At 50.1% G+C, this 19,373-nt stretch overlaps 1 protein-coding gene across 1 annotated transcript in view; it reads left to right on the top strand.

Annotated features, from left to right (window-relative positions):
- LOC119953464 (ankyrin repeat domain-containing protein 24-like) overlaps positions 1 to 19,373 on the top strand; it is a 209,016-nt gene that overhangs the window by 22,408 nt on the left and 167,235 nt on the right. Inside the window, exon 2 of the mRNA XM_038777775.1 lies at positions 597 to 680. Within this exon, the coding sequence (XP_038633703.1) occupies positions 645 to 680 (36 nt within the window). The 5' untranslated portion in view covers positions 597 to 644. The remainder of the gene's footprint in view (positions 1 to 596; positions 681 to 19,373) is intronic.

Below are 19,373 nucleotides of genomic sequence, written 5' to 3'. Positions count from 1 at the left end.
AATTGATCTCCTTTGCATCTCACAATGTAACTCTATGCCCTCTATATAATATGTATACACCTATTTATATCAAAGTGCAATTGAGGATAAGCGGATTTATTAAAATGCAAAGTCTGCAGATTCTGGTCTTTGACTAATCGAGCGATTGAGCCAGTTTTGATACTGTTGTATTAAGCACACTGAGATAACACGGGCTGCAACGGGATGCAGCTATAACTGAAATATATTCCAGGCCTTGAGGTTAGTTCAATTTGATTTATTGAACCTGTCACACAGTTAGCTCAATTCTCTGTGAGTCCAACTCTCTGCTAACCTAAGTGTGATCACTCTGTCTGACTGAACCAGACTAGCTCTTAGCCAAGTGCAGTAGGTGTTATGTGATATATACACCTGACTCACTCTGTAGATGTCCCCAGTGGAAAGAGGCGGAGTGTGAGTGCCTCATGCCTTTTATGATAGGAAACCACCCCCAAGTGTTCTGCCTGTTGATTGGTTATGTCCTGTTCTCTGTGTTCATTAGCTGCCTGTCTGTATTTCATTATGTGCATGTCTGCATATCATGACAGATACTATTTGTTTCTTCCCTTACCTCCCAGCTCGCAGCATCCCAGAGACGAGCAGGAGAGGGCCACAAAACAACGAAAATGAAGAGTTTAAAAGTGAAATTCAAGAAAAGTGAGGTGAGTGTAGTCAGCTCACCATCTGTTGAGAATGAAGTTGCAATTCGCAGGAGGATTAAACATGACAATATTTAAATTGCTTCTATAGAGACTGCAGAGCTAAAACAAGCTTCCCTTCGAGGACAGGCTCACTTTCAACTGTCACTATTTGCCCCCTTTGAATAACACATTTTAAATTAGGTTATTTTTAACTTTCTCTCTCTCTCTCTCTCTCCCTCCATCCTATTAGTTGAGTGTTGAACATCCAGAGACATTCAGGGCAAGATTCTCTAATCCTAAGGCTAAGTGTTGACGCCATTGTAAATGCCGTTGTGTTTCTCGATGGCATCAACATGGCCTCAGGAGCAGCGATTCTGATCCCTACACTGGGCAGCACGGCACTGGAGCGACCCTGATCCCGGCGTCAGATGGGCGCCTTGCGCAGTAGGACTGGTGCCAATGTGCGCATGCACAGTGGGTCCCTTCTTCACGCCGGCCCTGACACAACATGGCGTAGGGCTACAGGGGCCAGCGCAGAACACAAGAGGCCCCCAGCCCGAGAGACCGGCTCGCTGATCAGTGGGCCCTGATCGCGGGCCAGGCCACAGCGGAGGCCCCCCACGGCAGGAGTCTTGGACGGCATGCCCGATCCGGTAGGTCCTCTAATGACAGGCGCTGCTGGTAGACGTGAGGCCTCCTACATCGCCGGTTCTCCATTCTTGGTGGCTGCCTCCTGTTCTCTGGGGCAGCCTCTGCTGCTGCAGCTTCCTCCTCTTTGAGCAGCTCCAGCTCGAACAGCTGCAGGACATCCCCCAGGACTGCAACAACTGGCAGGAAGGCCACCATTGCTGGTTGAATTCCTACATCAATTGTCTGCTGGGGCTGAAAGGCCGTCATGATAGCATAGTGCGTAACCCCCGTGCCCAACCAGGTCTACCAGGCTACATGGTGGCCCCGGTTTGGACTGTAGGCTCTGGTCATGTTGTTGCCCGGCACCGTGGGGACTCTGGTCCTGGTGCCTGTCCCTGATGCCAGGGGCATCGTCGGCTGGCATTTCGCATGCCAGCGGTATGCTCCGCGGCCCTCATCCAGCACCCCTGTATAATAATAATAATCTTTATTGTAAAGGAGGCTTGCATTGCAATGAAGTTACTGTGAAAAGCCCCTCGTCGCCACATTCCAGCGCCTGTTCGGGTACACTGAGGGAGAATTCAGAATGTCCAAATTACCTAATAGCACATCTTTTGGGACTAGTGGAAGGAAACCAGAGCACCCGGAGGAAACCCGTGGGGAGAACGTGCAGACTCCGCACAGACAGTGACCCAGCTGGGAATCGAACCTGGGACCCGGGCACTGTGAAGCCACATTGTTAACCATTGTGCTACTATGCTGCAGTGGGCATTGCCCTTGGGTGGGCTGCCTGATGTTCTGCAGGGTAGGTATGGCAGAGGGTGGTGTGAGGGGTTGGGAGCACCATAAGGCCGGTGTCACTCTGCAGAACCAGGGGCCAAGGTGGGTGGTCAATGGGGTACGCAGCAAGCTGCCTGCCTTGCAGGCCGCGGCAATGGCGGTGTGTGCCTGCACACCACCCCAGACCAATGGGGGGTGGTCACCCCGGCCACTCGGCCCGTCCCCGTGTCACCCCCCCTTCCCCCCCCACAGCCCTGATGGGTCCCCCCCCCCACCCCAGCCAGCCGGCCAGTGTCCAGCCCAGCTGCCCACAGTCACATCTCTCTGTGTCCTACCTCCTCTCTCTCCCTTGTCCACGAAGCCGGTTTCACGATTTTTAAAAGCACAAGTGAATCGTGCCGTCAGGAACTGGGCCCATCGGAGGCGGAGAATTACGGAGGCCCCAGGGAATACTGGGTCAGGCCGGCTAATGATAAGCAAATGGTGTTTACTGTACATTCGTTCCAGACCCTTGACACTGCTGTCGAGGTGACGGAAAATCGCGCTTTGGTGTCAAATCGGCGCTCTCCACGATTTTGGCGTCGGAACCTGTTCTCCACCCAATCGCGTTTCCCGATTTTGGCGTCCGCCAACTGAGAATCCCACTCAGGACCTTTGTCACCAACAGACAAACAGCAAGAGACAGAGAGAAATGTGGAGACCTAAATGATATCAGCCTGAGTGAATTCAAGCTCAGGTTATAAACCTACCCAGTTTAAAGTGGGATTTCAAAACCATTTGCATTGGGGTGTGCAAACAGGCCAATATAGTGAATCTGGCAATCAGATTCAAAAGGGCTGACACACAGGTTCAACAGATCTGACAGCTTGAAGTATTAAGTAAGTCTGAATCCCACAATTAGTCAGTTGTGATATTCAGCATCCTTTGGGGCAGCATGGCGGCAAAGTGGTTAGCACAGCTGCCTCACCGCGCCAGGGACCCAGGTTCAATTCCAGCCTCGGGGGACTGTGTGGAAGTTGCACCTTCTCCCCATGTCTGCGAGGGTTTCTTCCGGGTGCCCCGGTTTCCTCCCACAGCTCAAAGATGTACAGGTAAGGTGGATTGGCCATGATTGGCCCCTTAACGCCCAAAAGGTTAGAGCTTAGGTTAGGTGGGGTTACTGGGTTAAGAGGATAGGCAGAGACTTGACCCTACACAGGGTAACATTTCCGAGGGTCAGTGCAGACGCGATGGGCTGAATGGCCTCCTTCTGCACTGTCATGATTCTAAGATGGAAGTTTCTTGCTGCCAAAATTAATTGCAAGGAGTAACACGGAAAGGATGGCTGATTTGGATAGGTAATGGAGACCAGCTGCATGTCACCATGGAAACCAGTCCTCTCTCTTCAGCAGAGGATAAAATGGAGAGATGAGGGTTAAAAGTTGAGGAGGTACGATGATGAGAAAATAAATTGAAGAAGGTTTGAACAATTGAAGCAGAAGAATTACTGCTGAAAGAAGTACTGTGGTTAATGGAGTCCTAAACCCAGGACAAAGTATTCACTTTCCCAATTCTAAAGTATAATTCTACAGTATAATATTCCTCTGCTGCCTCCCTCACCGACCCTCCCGTTTGCTATTTACCTGCCCCCAATCCTCCTGCTCCCCTCCCTGACCATCCTGTTCACCATTCCCCTTCCCTTCCTGTACCTCCCGCCGCCACTTCCCTCCCAATCCCCCCCCACTCGCTGCTCCCCTCCCACTCGCTGCTTCCCTCCCCTGACCTCCCCCATTCTCTCCTGCTCCGACCCTCCCACTTGCCCGCTCCCCTCCTGCTCAGTGCCTTTCTCCCAAACTCTGGCTGCTTCTCACCTCGCTGTGACGGTGGGAATTGTCATCCATGGCTTAATGTTAATGTGGATGCCTCGTCAATAAGAGGTAGCTGGCTATTGGACTGTGGGATATTGCTGTCCATCCTCATCCTGTCCTCACCCACACCAGGAAGATCTCAGGTTTGGCTCAAGGCCTGAATCAATTCAACTCGGCAGGGAGCGTACAATTAACCTCAGTTCTCCCGGGCTGGAGAGGGGGATTAATAGACTGGCTCCCACTCCTCTCCACTGGTTTATTAAGCTGTCGGGTGTGCCAATGCCCAGCAATCAGGAATGTGCCACACAGGGAACTAACAGGCGATGTGAAAACAATGTTCCCTTTAAGACAAACATGCAATAGTTTCACACCATCTTAAAGGCATTTTGCAGTGCAACAAGCAGGCAGACCAAATAGAAATTCGAGGGAACGTTGCTCATATCCTTTTCCATCAATGGTCAATACATTAAATTCTATTGCTCTTGTGTGACCGCTTATCATGAGGATATGACTCCGTCATAAAATTGCTTTAAAACAGCATGAAATACTGAGTGGTCAGTAACCTCTGTCTACCTGTGTATTGACCAGTGAATTATTTATTGAGCTATCAACTGACTAATTGCACAGATTTAATGTCCCTGTAAGGTGTAATTGATTGTATTGAGATTCAAACTTGTATTATTAACCTGTAATTGCCTGCTGCATTTTGTATAATCTATGAATAGGACATCACTGAGGAGGATTCGTGGTTAGGATTTGTTGTCTGGAAATTACCAGGCACATCGACCAGTTTATTAGTAAAATGATTTACCCATTTGCGAGATGAACAAAGGACAAACACAGGTTCATGATTCAGCTCCAATTTATTCACAAACACAGTAAAATAGTTATTCTCCCAAATTATCCAAAATATTATCTGCCCAAGATTCTAATACCCGTGCTGATGAACTTAATCGAGCTGCGGGTCTAATCCTCTGAGTTGCCGTTGTCTCAGGGCCCTCGGTCTGTGAAGGTCCGTCCGTCCTCTGGTCTGCTGTCAAGTCGTCTCCGTGTCGGGTCTTCGCTGGGGAGGGTCTCTGGGTGACTCTTTTTATCCTCCTCTTTGCGCCCTTCCAGAGGTTTCTCTGGCCCTCAGCCAATGAGGTCACTGAACGGGGTCACAACACCCAATAGAATTGCTGATTGCAATCCTGCAGGACACCAGGAACCCCCCCCCCCCCCCCCCCCCCCGGGGCATCCATCCTTGGGTGCACTGTCTGCACGTAACCTTATCCCATATAAGGTAATGGCAGGAAATCAAGGTGCCAAAAAGTCTGGCTGCATCTGGGCAATCCACAATCATCGATCTATCTGAATGCGGCCGATTATCTCCAATCTCCTGTTTAAAGGACACGTTCAGGCTTGTCAGTCTCTGACCAGTGCATTCGAACTTGGCTATTTGAATTCAGGTCTGTCTGTGGTTCTGACTGTGATTTAATTTAAAGTGTCAATTCTGAATTTAAAGTGTCCAATTCTGTGTTGTGCTTAAGAATCAGGCTATTGGCCATTTTGCCACAGATCTTTTGAGATATATCAGGAAGAAATTTGTCCTCTGCATGTGCAGACCCTCACCTGCAGTAATTTGTGATTTGAAGGCCAATTTTCCTGTGACCTCTTCTACTTGGTGCTGCACAGACACTGTCCCAAGAGCAACTGGAATTCACGGACAGCACAATAGCATAGCGGTTAGCACAATTGCTTCACAGCTCCAGGGTCCAAGGTTCGATTCCCGGCTTGGGTCACTGTTTGTGCGGCGTCTGCATGTTCTCCCCGTGTGTGTGTGGGTTTCCTCCGGGTGCTCCAGTTTTGTTCCACAGTCAAAAGATGTGCAGGTTAGGTGGATTGGCCATTCTAAATTGCCCTTAGTGTCCAAGATTGCCCTTAACGTTGGGTGGGGTTACTGGGTTATGGGGGTAGGGTGGAAGTGTGGGCTTGAGTAGGTTCCTCTTTCCAAGAGCTGGTGCAGACTCGATGGGCCGAATGGCCTCCTTCTGCACTGTTGATTCTATGATGGTCTTTGATCCCTGGTTCGTGGTCCCTCACTCCTTGATCTTTATTCCTTGTTCTCTGTTCCTTATTACCAAGTTCCTGCTCTACAATTGCAGCCTCTTGTCCCTGGTACTTGTCCAATCATGTGGTCAAACTTAAGTCACACAGAACATGGGAAAGGAAAGAGAGTTATAAAAGGCACTGCTGGGGCGGCATGTGGCGCAGTGGTTAGCACTGGGACTGTGGTACTGAGGACCCGGCTTTGAATCCCGGCCCTGGGTCACTATCCGTGTGGAGTTTGCACATTCCTCCCGTGTCTGCATGGGTTTCACCCCCAGAACCCAAAGATATGCAAGGTGGGTGGATTGGTCATGCTGAATTGCCCCTTAATTGGAAAAAAAATAATAATTGGGTACTCTAAATTAAAAAAAAATAAAAGGTACTGCTGATAGGACATGGAAAGGTTGACCAGACATTGGCACAAACTCACAATGCTGACCAATTAATATTTGATGGCTGCAGCACAGCTGTAAACAGTATAAATTGGAGCTGTCAGGGAGTTGAAGGAATGCAAACTGACCAGTAGTAATCCCTGCTATTAACACTATTTTGGACAATGTGTGGTACAACGCTGTGCACTGATGGGGCATTTCCATCAGTCTACCATGTGACTTCCTGGTTGACTTCCTGTGGCCACCTTGGTTGGGTGCAACTGTCAAGGAATGGGAGAACTTTATGAGAAAAGTTCCGTCCTTCCAGAACACAGCCCCTGGTGACACCACAATATGTAGAAAACACATCAGATTTACATACCATTGTGTTGCTGCTTCTCTCATAACTCCACTGCTCTCCTTTCTAGTTTTCTTGTTCACCCCTCTTGAACCTGTTGCTCTCCTCCCTTAATACTGCTGCTCACTGCTCTTGCCTCTTCTAAGCTCTTCACAGGATCACAGAATTGTCACAGTGCAGTAGGAGGCCTTTCAGCCCATTGTATCTGTATTGGCTCTCCAAATAACATCATGACTTAGTGCCGTTCCCCTTCCTTTTACCCGTAACCCTGCTGTCATGTGAGAGTACCTTTAAAAAATGGGTGTTTAGTACTGCAGTGATGTCAGAGAGTGGGCGGAGCTGGGCTGACTGTCAGCTTTTTACTTTTGTTTTAGGCTGTTTGCTGCAGGGTGTGTTTTAGTTTTGTTTTCAGTGTTGGAGCTGAAGCCAGACAGAGCAGGTGTACTATTGATCTCTCTGCCATGAAAAGACTGTCTCTTGATCATTCGGTGAATTCAGAATTATAAATGTTCTCAGTAGTGAATGTAAACCTGATGTGCTTCTGTTAAAAGGTGTTTCTTTTGTCTTCTGGATGTTGTTTGGGAAGCTATTAAGTATTACTTAGTGTTGTATTCTTTGGGGGTTGTATTTGAATTGATGGTTGCTGAGATGTTCACTGTATGTTTTAAAAAGGTTAACTTCAGTTCATAAAATAAATATTGTTTTGCTTTAAAAAATACTTTTCCATTTCTGCTGTACCACACCTGTAGAGTGGGCCCTGTGCTCCCCATACCACAATCTATTAAAAGTTGTGGGTCAGGTGAACTCCATGATACACTTTGGGGTTCTCTAAACCCTGGCCCATAACACTGTACATTGTTTCTATTCAAATAATAATCTAATGCCCTCTTCCGCATCCACCACATTTCCAGGCAGAGCATTCAGACCTGAACCCGCTCACTGTGTGGAAATGCTTCTGCTCACATCGTAGCTGCCCGATCATATGGGGAAATTAAGAGACTAAGGAGATGTGGAATTAGAAAAGAACATTCACCTGTTAAAGCTGACAGGAGTTGACCTGGCTCTGTGCCTGGATCACCTGAATTAAGCAACCATCAGAGTTACACTGGTGAAAGAACATGGTCACTAATACAGGGGGAAATAAGGCCAGGTCGATTCACTCTGAAAGGTATGGTCCAGAATGTTTGACTTTTGCTTAACTCAGGAAATCCAGGGTCACTGGGCACCAACTCAATTAAATCTTCACCTGCATGTACAATTCATTCAATCTTAGACTCTACCCTTAGGTTCATGTCCAAAGAGGAGTTTTTGGTTCTATAATCTCTGATCTATTCAAGCAAAAAGGTATACCGTGGAGAGCAGCATTGTGTTCCACTTATCGGTTAAGCAGGTAATTTTATTACTGTATATTTGCTGTAAAAATGTTGGTTTGAGGCTAGAGCACAAGATTGGGAGGCAGGGTACACAGTGGTCATCACTGTTCCCTCACAGCACCAGGGACCTGGTTCAATTCCGGCCTTCGGTGACTGTGTTGAGTTTGCACATTCGCCCCGCGTGTGCGTGGGTTTCCTCCGGGTGCTCGGGTTTCCTCCCACAGTCCAAAGGTGTGCAGGTTAGGTGGTTTGGTCATGCAAATTGCCCCTTAGTGTCCAAAGATGTGCTGGTTTGGTGGGGCTATGGGGATAGAGTGGGAAAGTATGCCTGCGTAGTGTGTTCTTTCAGACGCGATGGGCTGAATGGCCTCATTCTGCACTGTAGGAATTCTAATTATTCCACACATGCTTGCCAACTCTCCAAATTGCCCTGTCCTCTCCAGATACTAGTAATATCCAAGTCACCGCTGTGAGGAATTCAGGAGAATAATCATGCGGTCATTAGTTAAAACAATTGCCGAGATGGGAACAAAGGCTGTTGACGGACTGTCATGTATCACCCAATCAGACAGTGAAGTGCCAGTTCCCTTCGCAATTGTTGTGGGAAGGCAGAGTTCCCTTCTGGATGCGGGGGTGGGGCAGTTGGAGGCAGGAGGTCATGCAATGACACCTCCAGGAAAATATCCAACTGGAATTGTCATGCCGACATTACCCATGGTATGCATTTCCTCAGGCACTCCCCCTGTCGGGTTTCCATGGTTTCAGCAGCACCACACCAGTGAGAATTCCCAAGCACTGCGCTGCCCTATCTCGTCACTGATGGACCATCAATTCACATGAGTCGAGTTGTAGAAGAGAACAGTGGTTTTAATAAGCTCAGAAGTATGCCAGCCTGCTGCTGCTCCCGCACTGAGAGCTGGCCACAGATCTGCCAATTTATATACCTCCCCCGAGGGGCGGAGCCACAGGTGGAGCCAACAGAAGCATCAACACAACAACAGTAAGTAACAGTGAATAAAAACAACAGTGAACATATATACAGGAAGAAGTCTTACAACACCAGGTTAAAGTCGAACATGTTTGTTTCAAACACTAGCTTTCAGAGCACTGCTCCCTCCTCACCTGAGAAAGGAGCAGTGCTCCGAAAGCTAGTGTTTGAAACAAACATGTTCGACTTTAACCTGGTGTTGTAAGACTTCTTACTGTGCTCACCCCAGTCCAACACCGGCATCTCCACATCATATATACAGTGGTGGATAACAGTAGGACGAATAGCAAATAATGGTAAATATATATAGTGGCAATACGTGGTTCACCACATTCACCTCCAGTTTAAAACAAAGTCCAGCGGGGGTGAAGTTGACTCACAGGTTGAGTCTGACGGGAGCCTTGATCTTCCTCCGTGATCGCCTCAGCCCCGGCTGCGGTGTGGGCACGGGTGTCGGCACCTTCGACTCCTGGAGCGTATCGTCTGCAGCTTCATCCCGATGTGTTGACGGAGAGGAAGACGGTGTAGAGGTGGGGGCAGTGGTAACGGCCCCAGGGAGGACTGCTGGTGCCAAGTCCCGCCACATTCGAGAGATGGTGATAGGCGGTGTAGGGGTGGGCGCATTGGTGATGGCTGCTGGGGAACCTGCGTGTGCCAAATCCCAGAGGGAGACTGTGTCCTGCCGTCCGTCGTGGTGTGCCACATATGCATACTGAGGGTTACCAGGGGGTCAGACTTATGGCTCCTCACATGCTTCCTGAGGAGAACCGGCCCTGGTGTTGTCAGCCAGGATTGAAGTGAGAACCCAGAGATGGACCCTGGGGAAGAAAAACAAACGTTTGTGAGGGGTCTCATTAGTGGCGGTGCAGAGAAGCGACCAGATGGAGTGGAGCGCATCTGTCCATTTCCCCGGGGGTTGTAGCTGATAGTCCTGCTTGAGGCGATGCCCTTACGCAGCAGGAACTGATGCAGCTCATCGCTCATAAAAGAAAGACCTGATCACTGTGGATGTAGGTGGGGAAAACCGAACAGGGTGAAGATGCTATGTCGGGCCTTGATGACATTGGCCGAGGTCATGTCGGGGCATGGGATGGCAAAGGGAAAACGGGAGTACTCGTCAACGATGTTGAGGAAGTACACGTTACGGTCAGTGGAGGGGAGGGGCCTTTTGAAATCGACGCTGAGGTGTTCAAAATGGCGGGAGGCCTTCACCAGGTGAGCCCTGTCTGGCTGATAGAAGTGCGGCTTGCACTCCGCGCAGACTTGGCAGTCCCTGGTCATGGTCCTGACCTCCTCGGTGGAGTACGGCAGGCTGTGTGCCTTGATGAAATGGAGAAGCCGGGTGACCCCCGGGTGACAGAGGTCATTGTGGATGGCCCGAAGTCCGTTTTCTTGCGCGCTGGTGCATGTACCGCAGGACAGAGCATCTGGGGGCTCATTGACCTTCCCAGGACGATACAAGATATCGTAGTTATAGGTGGAGAGTTCGATCCTCCACCTCAAGATCTTGTCGTTCTTGATCTTGCCCCGCTGTGTGTTATTGAACATGAAGGCAACCGACCGTTGGTCAGTGAGGAGAGTGAATCCCCTCCTGGCCAGGTAATGCCACCAATGTCGCACAGCTTCCACAATGGCTTGAGCTTCCTTCTCGACAGAGGAGTGTTGAATCTCGGGTCATGGAGGGTATGGGAAAAGAAAGCCATGGTCCTTCCTGCCTGGTTGAGGGTAGCGGCTAGGGCAAAGTCTGATGCATCGCTCCCCACCTGGAATGGAATGGACTCGTCCACAGTGTGCATCGTGGCCTTGGCAATGTCTGTCTTGATGCGGTCGAAGGCCAGGCGGGCCTCAGCCGTCAGGGGAAAAATGGTGGATTTGATAAGTGGGTGGGCCTTGTCAGCATAATTTGGGACCCACTTGGCATAGTCAGAGAAGAACCCAGGCATCTCTTCAGGGTCTTGGGGCAGTAGGTGAGGGGAAGTTGCAGGAGGGGGCGCATGCGATTGGGGTCGGGCCCGAGGACTCTGTTTTCCACGACATAGCCAAGGATGGCTAGTCGGGTTGTGTGGAAAACGCATTTCTCCTTGTTACAGGTCAAATTAAGGAGTTGGGCGGTGTGGAGGAATTTCTTAAGACTAACGTGGTGGTGCTGCTGATCATGGCCGCAGATGGTGACATTATCCAAATACGGGAACGTGGCCCGCAGGCCGTACTGGTCAACCATTCGGTCCATCGATCGTTGGAAGGCCGAGACCCCATTGGTGATGCCGAAGAGAACCCTGAGGAAGTGGTAGAGTCGGCCGTCTGCCTCGAAGGCAGTGTAGTGGCAGTCCTCCGGGCGGATAGGGAGCTGGTGGTACGCGGGCTTCAAGTCTACCGTGGAGAAGACTCGGTAGTGTGCAATCTGGTTGACCATGTCAGATATTCGGGGAAGAGGGTACGCATCGAGTTGCGTGTACCGGTTGATCGTCTGACTGTAGTCGAAGACTATTCAGTTCTTCTCCCCGGTCCTGATGACCACCACTTGGGCTCTCCAGGGGCTGTTACTGGCCTCAATGATCCCTTCCCGCAAGAGTTGCTGGACTTCCGACCTGATAAAGGCCTTGTCCTGAGCACTGTATCGTCAGCTCCTGGTGGCGACGGGCTTACAGTCGGGGGTGAGGTGCGCAAAGAGTGAGGGAGGGGCGACCTTAAGAGTTGCAAGGCTACAGATGGTGAGAGGGGGCATGGGTCCACCGAACTTCAAGGTAAGGCTTTGGAGGTACACTGGAAATCCAGTCCTAATAAGAGGGGAGCGCAGAGATGGGGGAAAACGTAATGTTTAAAGTTGGCATACTCGACACACTGTATCACAAGGTTTGCGACACAGTACCCCCGGATCTGCACGGAATGTGATCTAGAAGCAAGGGAGATTGTTTGGGACACAGGGAAAGTCCGGAGGGAGCAGCGCCTTACCGTATCCGGATGGATGAAGCTATCCGTGCTCCCAGAGTCGAAGAGGAAGGATGTCTCATGCCCATTGACCCGGACGGCCATCATAGAGTTCTTGAGGTGATGGGGCCGGGACTGGTCGAGTGTAACTGAGCTGAGCTGCGGATGACTGGCCTGGTAGGCAGTAGCGGGGTGGTCCCAAAATGGCGGCCTCCATGAGTCACAAGTGACTGGCGGTGTCAAAGATGGCGGACAAAATGGCGGCCCCCACGGACTACACGAGGTGGGTGACGCGTCAGACGGAGGCGATACGCGGCAGGCACAATGCCACACTGTGGGATCTGTGAGCTTCACGTCGGGCCTGGAAGGCTTTCGATTTGGGAACTTTAGGTCGGGCCAGGTAGACTTTGGCAAAATGCCCCTTCTTACCGCACTCGTTGCAGGTCGCGTTCTGAACTGGACAAAGCAGCCTGGGATGCTGGCCCTGGCTGTAGAAATAGCAGAACGACCCCCCCGGAGTTGGCGGGCAGCTGCGCGGCACAGGCATGGGACATGCCCGGGTCGGGTGATGGCTGCGCCTCCGACGTCCACGAGGATGCCGCGTGGTCAGGCGTGAAGGCATCCAAACTCTGGATTGCTACCACTAAAGAGGTAGATAGCTGTACCGTGTCCTTGAGGTCAAGGGCACCCCTTTCGAGCAGTCGTTGCCGGATATAACTGGACCGGACTCTGGCCATATAGGTGTCCCGGATCATGAGTTCCGTGTGTTGCACTGCCGTAACTGCCTGGCAGTTACAATTCCTGGCGAGTACCCTCAGGTCATGCAGGAATTCTGCCAGTAATTCACCAGGGTGCTGACGCCGTGTGGTAAGAAGATGTCGAGCGAACACCTCATTCACCGGCCTCACGAACTGTCCTTTCAAAGTGCAACTGCCTCTTCATAGGCGGCCGCGTCTCTGATTAATAGGATCATTTTGTGGCTCACCCGAGCGTTGAGGAGTCGCAGCTTGTGTGCCCCCGGAGACGTCATCGGTCGAGGAGTCGAGGTAGGCCTCGAAACAACTTAGCCAGTGCTCAAAGATTGCAGTGGCTTCAGCTGCCTGCGGGTCGAATTCGAGTCGGTCAGGCTTAAGAGCGGCGTCCATTGTGATATCTTAGCTTATTAAATTGATGGACCATCAATTCACACAAGTCGAGTTGTAGAAGAGAACAGTGGTTTTAGTAAGCTAAGAAGTATGCCAGCCTGCTGCTTCTCCCGCACTGAGAGCTGGCCACAGATCTGCCAATTATATACCTTCCCCAAGGGGCGGAGCCACAGGCGGAGGGAGACAACAGAAGCATCAACACAACAACAGTAAGTGACAGCGAATAAGAACAACAGTAAACATATATACAGTGGTGGATAACAGTAGGACGAATAATGGTAAATATATATAGTAGCAATATGTGTTTCACCACAATCACCTCCAGCTGTATCATACTTGCTTGGTAACTTTCTCTTCAGCTTCAGCTCAAGCTGCAAATTGCAGACAGTTGTGCAGGATAGATGGTTAGAAGATAAGATTTCATACCACCTGCAGGAACAGGACTCGGGTTGAAAAGCAGAAGGGTTATTTTACTCTCATCATAGTACAAGTGGGTAAAGAAATTATTTGCATTTCTACACCACTTTGGTTGTGGGATATGTACTGGCCAAAACAATGGGAAAAAAAACCTTTGCGCATCTTCAAAATATAGCTTTGGGATCTCTTACATGCATGTAAAGGGCAGTCAAGGTCACATTCAAAAGATGGCACCTCCAACTGTTCAGCGCTCCCTCAGCACTGCATTGGAGTGTCAGGCAGGGTTATGTCACATCACGTAGGGCTTGATGCTATGCCATTCTGACTCAAAGGAGAGTATTCTAGGCTGGTTTAGCTCACTTTGTTTGACAGCTGGTTCATGATGCAGAGCAAGGCCAGCATCACAGGTTCAATTTGTGTACCAGCTGAGGTTATTCATGAAGGCTCTGCCTTCTCAACCCTGCCTCTTGTCCGAGGTGAGGTGATCCTCGGTTAAAACAACAGCAGTCAGCTCTCCTCCTCGAAGGGAAAAGCAGCTGATGGTCATCTGGGACTATGGTGACTTTACCTTGCCACTGGGCCAAAGTTGACACTCTAGGTAGGGATTCACTTTTAAATGTGAAAGAGCAGGTAGTAAAGAGTATTTGTGGATACTGGCTGACACGAAGGTGAGAAATTGGACCATCATCACAGATTTTTCTTTTTGCATTTTTGGGTGGAATTTTAGGGGTCATCTCAAACATTTTAAATGGTGGTCTTTGAACTTTGCCCCATGGTGCTGGTGTCATCACCATCAAGCCAGTTCTAAAGCAATCTTCTGTCATTTTGGCTACAAATTCCCTTCAAAACTATACAACATTCCAACTTGGACATATTGTCACTGGTTGGGCCTACCGACAGCAGTGTAATAACAGCCATCACTATATGGACTGCAGCTGTGTAAGAAAAAGGCCCACTGCCACTTTTCCAAGGGCAGGTAATAAATACTGGGCTTGCAGTGATGCTAAGATCCCAAGAAAGTTCCTTCAGGCACTTTGTGACATTTTTTCTTGTCATGTTTCCCTCAGCAATGTGAGGGAATATTCATCACCAGTTGGTTTCCTCTTCTACCTCCCTCAAAATGCTGCCTTTCCTGTGTTAACCAACACACTGAGCACCAAAAAGCCATTTTTATCACAGGCGAGCATCAAAGCCAAGGTGAAACCATTGGAACCCCAAATTGCGTGCTTTCCGGTACGGGACATTGAAGTACAAGAAAAAAATCGGGCCTGGTGACATTGCAGCGGATTCTGGTCATACTACACTCCTGTTGAGATTAACTTTTAATTCATGGGATGTGGGCATCACTGGCTGGATCAGCATTTATTGCCATTCACTAATTGCCCATGAAGTGAGTGCCTTGCGAGACAATTTCAGAGGGCATTTTAAGAGTCAACAACATTGTTCTGGGCCTGGGGTCCCATTTAGGCCAGACCAGGTAACAGTTGGCAGATTTCCTTCCCTGAAGGGCATGAGTGAACCAGATGAGTATTTACGACAATCGACAATGGGGGTCATTGTTAGACTTTTAATTCCACATTTTTATTGAATTCACATTTCACCCTCTGTCAATGGTGGGATTTGAACCTAGGTCCAAAGTTCGGATCCCTAGATTACTAGTCCAGTGTCAATACCACTAAGCCACCAACACCTAAATCAACATAAACCTCAACTTGGATCCTTCTGGTTTGGATATACCTTGTGCTATCGCACATGGTGAACTCTGGTGACAGCGATCCTCCCCCCTTGTTCCTTTCCCAATTCTTGCTGTAGGCACGGTAGCATAGTGGTGAGCATAATGGCTTCACAGCGCCAGGGTCCCAGGTTCGATTCCCCGCTGGGTCACTGTCTGTGCGGAGTCTGCACGTTCTACCCGTGTCTGCGTGGGTTTCCTCCGAGTGCTCCGATTTCCTCCCACAGTTCAAAGATGTGCAGAGGTAGGTGAATTGGCTATGCTAAATTGACCTTAGCATCCAAAAAAGGTAAAGTGCTGTTACAGGGATAGGGTGGAAGTATGGGGATAGGGTGGAGGTGTGGGCTTGGGTAGGGTGCTCTTATCACGGGTCGGTGCAGACTCGCTGGGCTGAATGGCCTCCTTCTGCACTGTAAATTCTGTGTTCTGCGCTCATGATGACAACCATATCCCTGCTGTTATTCTCAGTCTCAGTTCAATAATGGGTGTAGGTTGCATTTAATGAGTCAAATTGACACATATAGAGTTTGAAAGCCCGGAAGAGGAAATTTGCTACCTGTTTTCTCGTGTCAGATAACACCACTTAGACTCGACTCCGCAGACACAATGCAAATCGTTCATCAGCAAAGCCCAGAGAGAGTTAGCTGTGTAATTGGGTCCTTGGTGTTAATAGGACTGTGATGACCATGGAAGAATTTTGTGAATAGCTCAATGATCACAATTAACAATTTATTGCCCTCTATTCGCACTGCTGAATGTTCGAGGTACTGTTGACCCTCAGTTCATTCAACAATTTATTTCACTTTGAGATGAGTTCACTTTGAGAAAGTAAAAAAATATAACCTGGGTGGAATTGCACAGTATCTGGCATTTTGGCCTGATTCTTAAGAGAAAGCCACCGGATTAATAATGTAAGCGAGAGGAAGAATCTAGCATTGTTCTGCTGGCATCTTAGTGTCACTGGCTGAGTGAGATGTGGGTGCTGGGAACATCCGGCAACCCCACAGGGAACAAGATGGATGCCAGCGATCAGCATTAGTTGTTTAGCATAGGTGTCAGCCGTGTGATGTGCCACCAATGAACACGAGACGAGTAGTGAACGGAACTGAGGCTTTAATAAGCTAAACAGAAAACCTCCTGGCCTCTGATCCCAAACTGGGGCAGAGGCGGAGACCAGCCACCTTTATACGGAGCCCGAGGGGAGGCGGAGCCAGCAGGCAGTGGTTTACCACATTATATATAATACAGTGGCAGTTTACCACAATACATATTTTATATACTGCAGTGGTTCGGAGCCAGCAGGGACAAATCCAGGCATGTAACAATACAACAGTACAATACAATACAGTGGTTTACCACATTCACCCCCTGTTTTAAAAAAAAAAGTCTAGCGGAGGTGAAGTGGACTTAAAGATCAAGTCTGTCGGGGGCCTTGACCTTCCACTGTGATCGCCTCAGTCCCGGCTGTGGTGTGGGCACTGGTGTCGAGACCTACGTGTCCGAGAGCATATTGTCGGTGTGTGGGCAGGGGTTGTGGTGATGGTCGCCGGTGGGCCTGCAGGTGGCAGATCTTGAAGTAGCTAGGTAGAGGTGGAGGGAGATGGTGTAGGGTCGGGGGTGGTGGTGATGGTCGCTGGGGAACTTGCAGGTGCCAAATCACGGAGGGAGACTGTGTCCTGTAATCCGTCATGGTGTGTCACGTTGGCATATTGTGGATTGGCATGAAGGAGCAAAACCTTCTCGACGAGTGGATATGATTTATGACTCCTCGCATGCTTCCGGAGGAGGACGGGCCCTGGAACTGTCAGCCAGGATGGGAGCGAGACCCTGGAGATAGACTTCCTGGGGAAGGCAAACATCCGTTCGTGAGGGGTCTCGTTGGTGGCAGTGCACAGGAGCGACCGGATGGAGTGGAGCGCATCGGGAGCCCAGCGGGAAACTGGGAGACTTCTAGAACTTAGGGCCAGGGGAACGGCCTTTCAGACTGTCGCATTCTCCCTCTCCACCTGTCCGTTGCCCCAGGGGTTGTAGCTGGTTGTCCTACTGGAGGCGATGCCCTTGCTAAGCGGCAACTGCCGCAACTCGTTGCTCATGAAGGAGGAACCCCGATCGCTATGGATGTAAGTGGGGAACCCGAACAATGTATGCTGGCACATGTATCGTGGGATAGTGCATCTGGGGGCTCATTGAGCTTCCCTGGTCAGTGCAAGATCTCGTAGTTGTAGGTGGAGAGCTCGATCCTCCACCTCAGAATCTTGTTGTTCTTGATTTTGCCCCTGTGTATTGTTAAACGTGAAGGCAACTGACCGTTGGTCAGTGAGGAGAGTGAATCGCCTGCAGGCCAGGTAATGCCTCCAATGTCGCACAGCTTCTGTAATGGCTTGGGCTTGCTTTTCGACGGAGGAGTATCGCATTTCGGAGGCATGGAGGGTACGGGAGAAGAAAGCCACGGGCCTGCCCGCCTGGTTGCGAGTAGCAGCCAGAGCAAAGTCTGACGCATCGCTTTCCACCTGGAACGGGATGGACTCATCCACAGCGTGCGTTGCGGCTTTGGCAATATCTGCCTTGATGGGGTCGAAGGCCAGGCGGTCCTCAGCCGTCAGGGGAAAAATGGTGGATATAATAAGTGGACGGGCCTTGTCTGAATAATTAGGGATCCACTGGGCATAGTAAGAGAAGAACCCCAGGCATCTCTTCAGGGCCTTGGGGCAGTGGGGGAGGGGGAATTCTATGAGGAGGCGCATGCAGTCGGGATCGGGCCCTAGGACTCCATTTTCCACAACGTAGCTGAGGATGCCGAGGCGGGTTGTGCGGAAAATGCATTTTTCTTTATTGTAAGTGAGGTTCAGGAGTTTAGCGGTGTGGAGGAAGTGCCGGATGTTTTTGTCATGGTCCTGCTGGTCATGGCCGCACAGATGGTGACATTATCTAAGTACGGGAACGTGGCCCGCAGCCCGTACTGGTCAACAATTTGGTCCATTTCTCGTTGGAAGACCGAGACCTCATTGGTGACGCCGAAGGGAACCCTGAGGAAGTGGTAGAGGTGGCCATCTGCCTCAAAGGTGTATTGGCGGTCCTCCGGGCGGATAGGGAGCTGGTGGTACGCAGACTTCAAGTCAACTGTGGAGAAGACTCGATACTGCGCAATCTGTTTGATCATGTCAGATATGCGGGGGAGGGGGTACGCATTGAGCTGCGTGTACGGTTGATGGTCTGACTATAGTCGATGAGCATCCAGTGCTTCTCCCCAGTCTTGACGACCACCACTTGGGCTCTCCAGGGGCTGGTACTAGCCTCAATAATCCCCTCTCGTAGGAGTCGCTGGACCTCCGACCTGATAAAGGCCCTGTCTCGGGCACTGTATCGCCTGCTCCTAGTAGCGACGGGCTTACAGTCCGGGGTGAGGTTAGCGAAGAGCGAGAGTGGAACGACCTTAAGTGTCGCGAAGCTACAGATGGTGAGGGTGAGCAGGGGTCCACCGAACTTTAAAGTAAGGCTTTGGAGGTGGCACTGGAAGTCGAGCCCCAGTAATAGGGCAGCACAGATATGGTGAAGGGCGAAGACCTTGAAGTTAGTATACTCTACGCCTTGTACAGTAAGGGTCATGACACAGTACCCCTGGATTTCTACTGAATGTGATCCGGAAGGCAGGGAGATTTTCTGGGTCGCAGGTAAAATTGGGAGGGAGCAGTGCCTTACCGTATCTGGGTGTATGAAGCTGTCTGTGCTCCTGGAGTCGAAAAGGCAGGCGGTCTCATGCCCGTTGATCTGGACGGTCATTTTAGATTTTGCGAGGTGGTGAGGCCGGGACTGGTCGAGCGTGATGGAGGCGAGCTTCGGAAGGTGATCGGTAGGCCGGTCAGAGGTAGCGGTGGCCAACGGTGCTATGTCTTTTCGTCCGACGTCATTTCGTCCAACGACACTTCGTCCACGTCTTTTGGTCCAACGTCATTTTGTCCGCACGTCCTTTGGTCCAACGTCATTTTGTCCGATGATTTTTTTCGTCAAATACTTTTTGTGACTTGTTATGTTTTTTTGTCGGATTATTTTTTTTGTC

This window comes from Scyliorhinus canicula, chromosome 18 (assembly GCF_902713615.1).
Source record: "Scyliorhinus canicula chromosome 18, sScyCan1.1, whole genome shotgun sequence".
Classification (NCBI taxonomy): domain Eukaryota; kingdom Metazoa; phylum Chordata; class Chondrichthyes; order Carcharhiniformes; family Scyliorhinidae; genus Scyliorhinus; species Scyliorhinus canicula.
The sequence above is the reverse complement of the archived record's forward strand: the minus strand, read 5'-3'. Positions and strand labels throughout refer to the sequence as shown.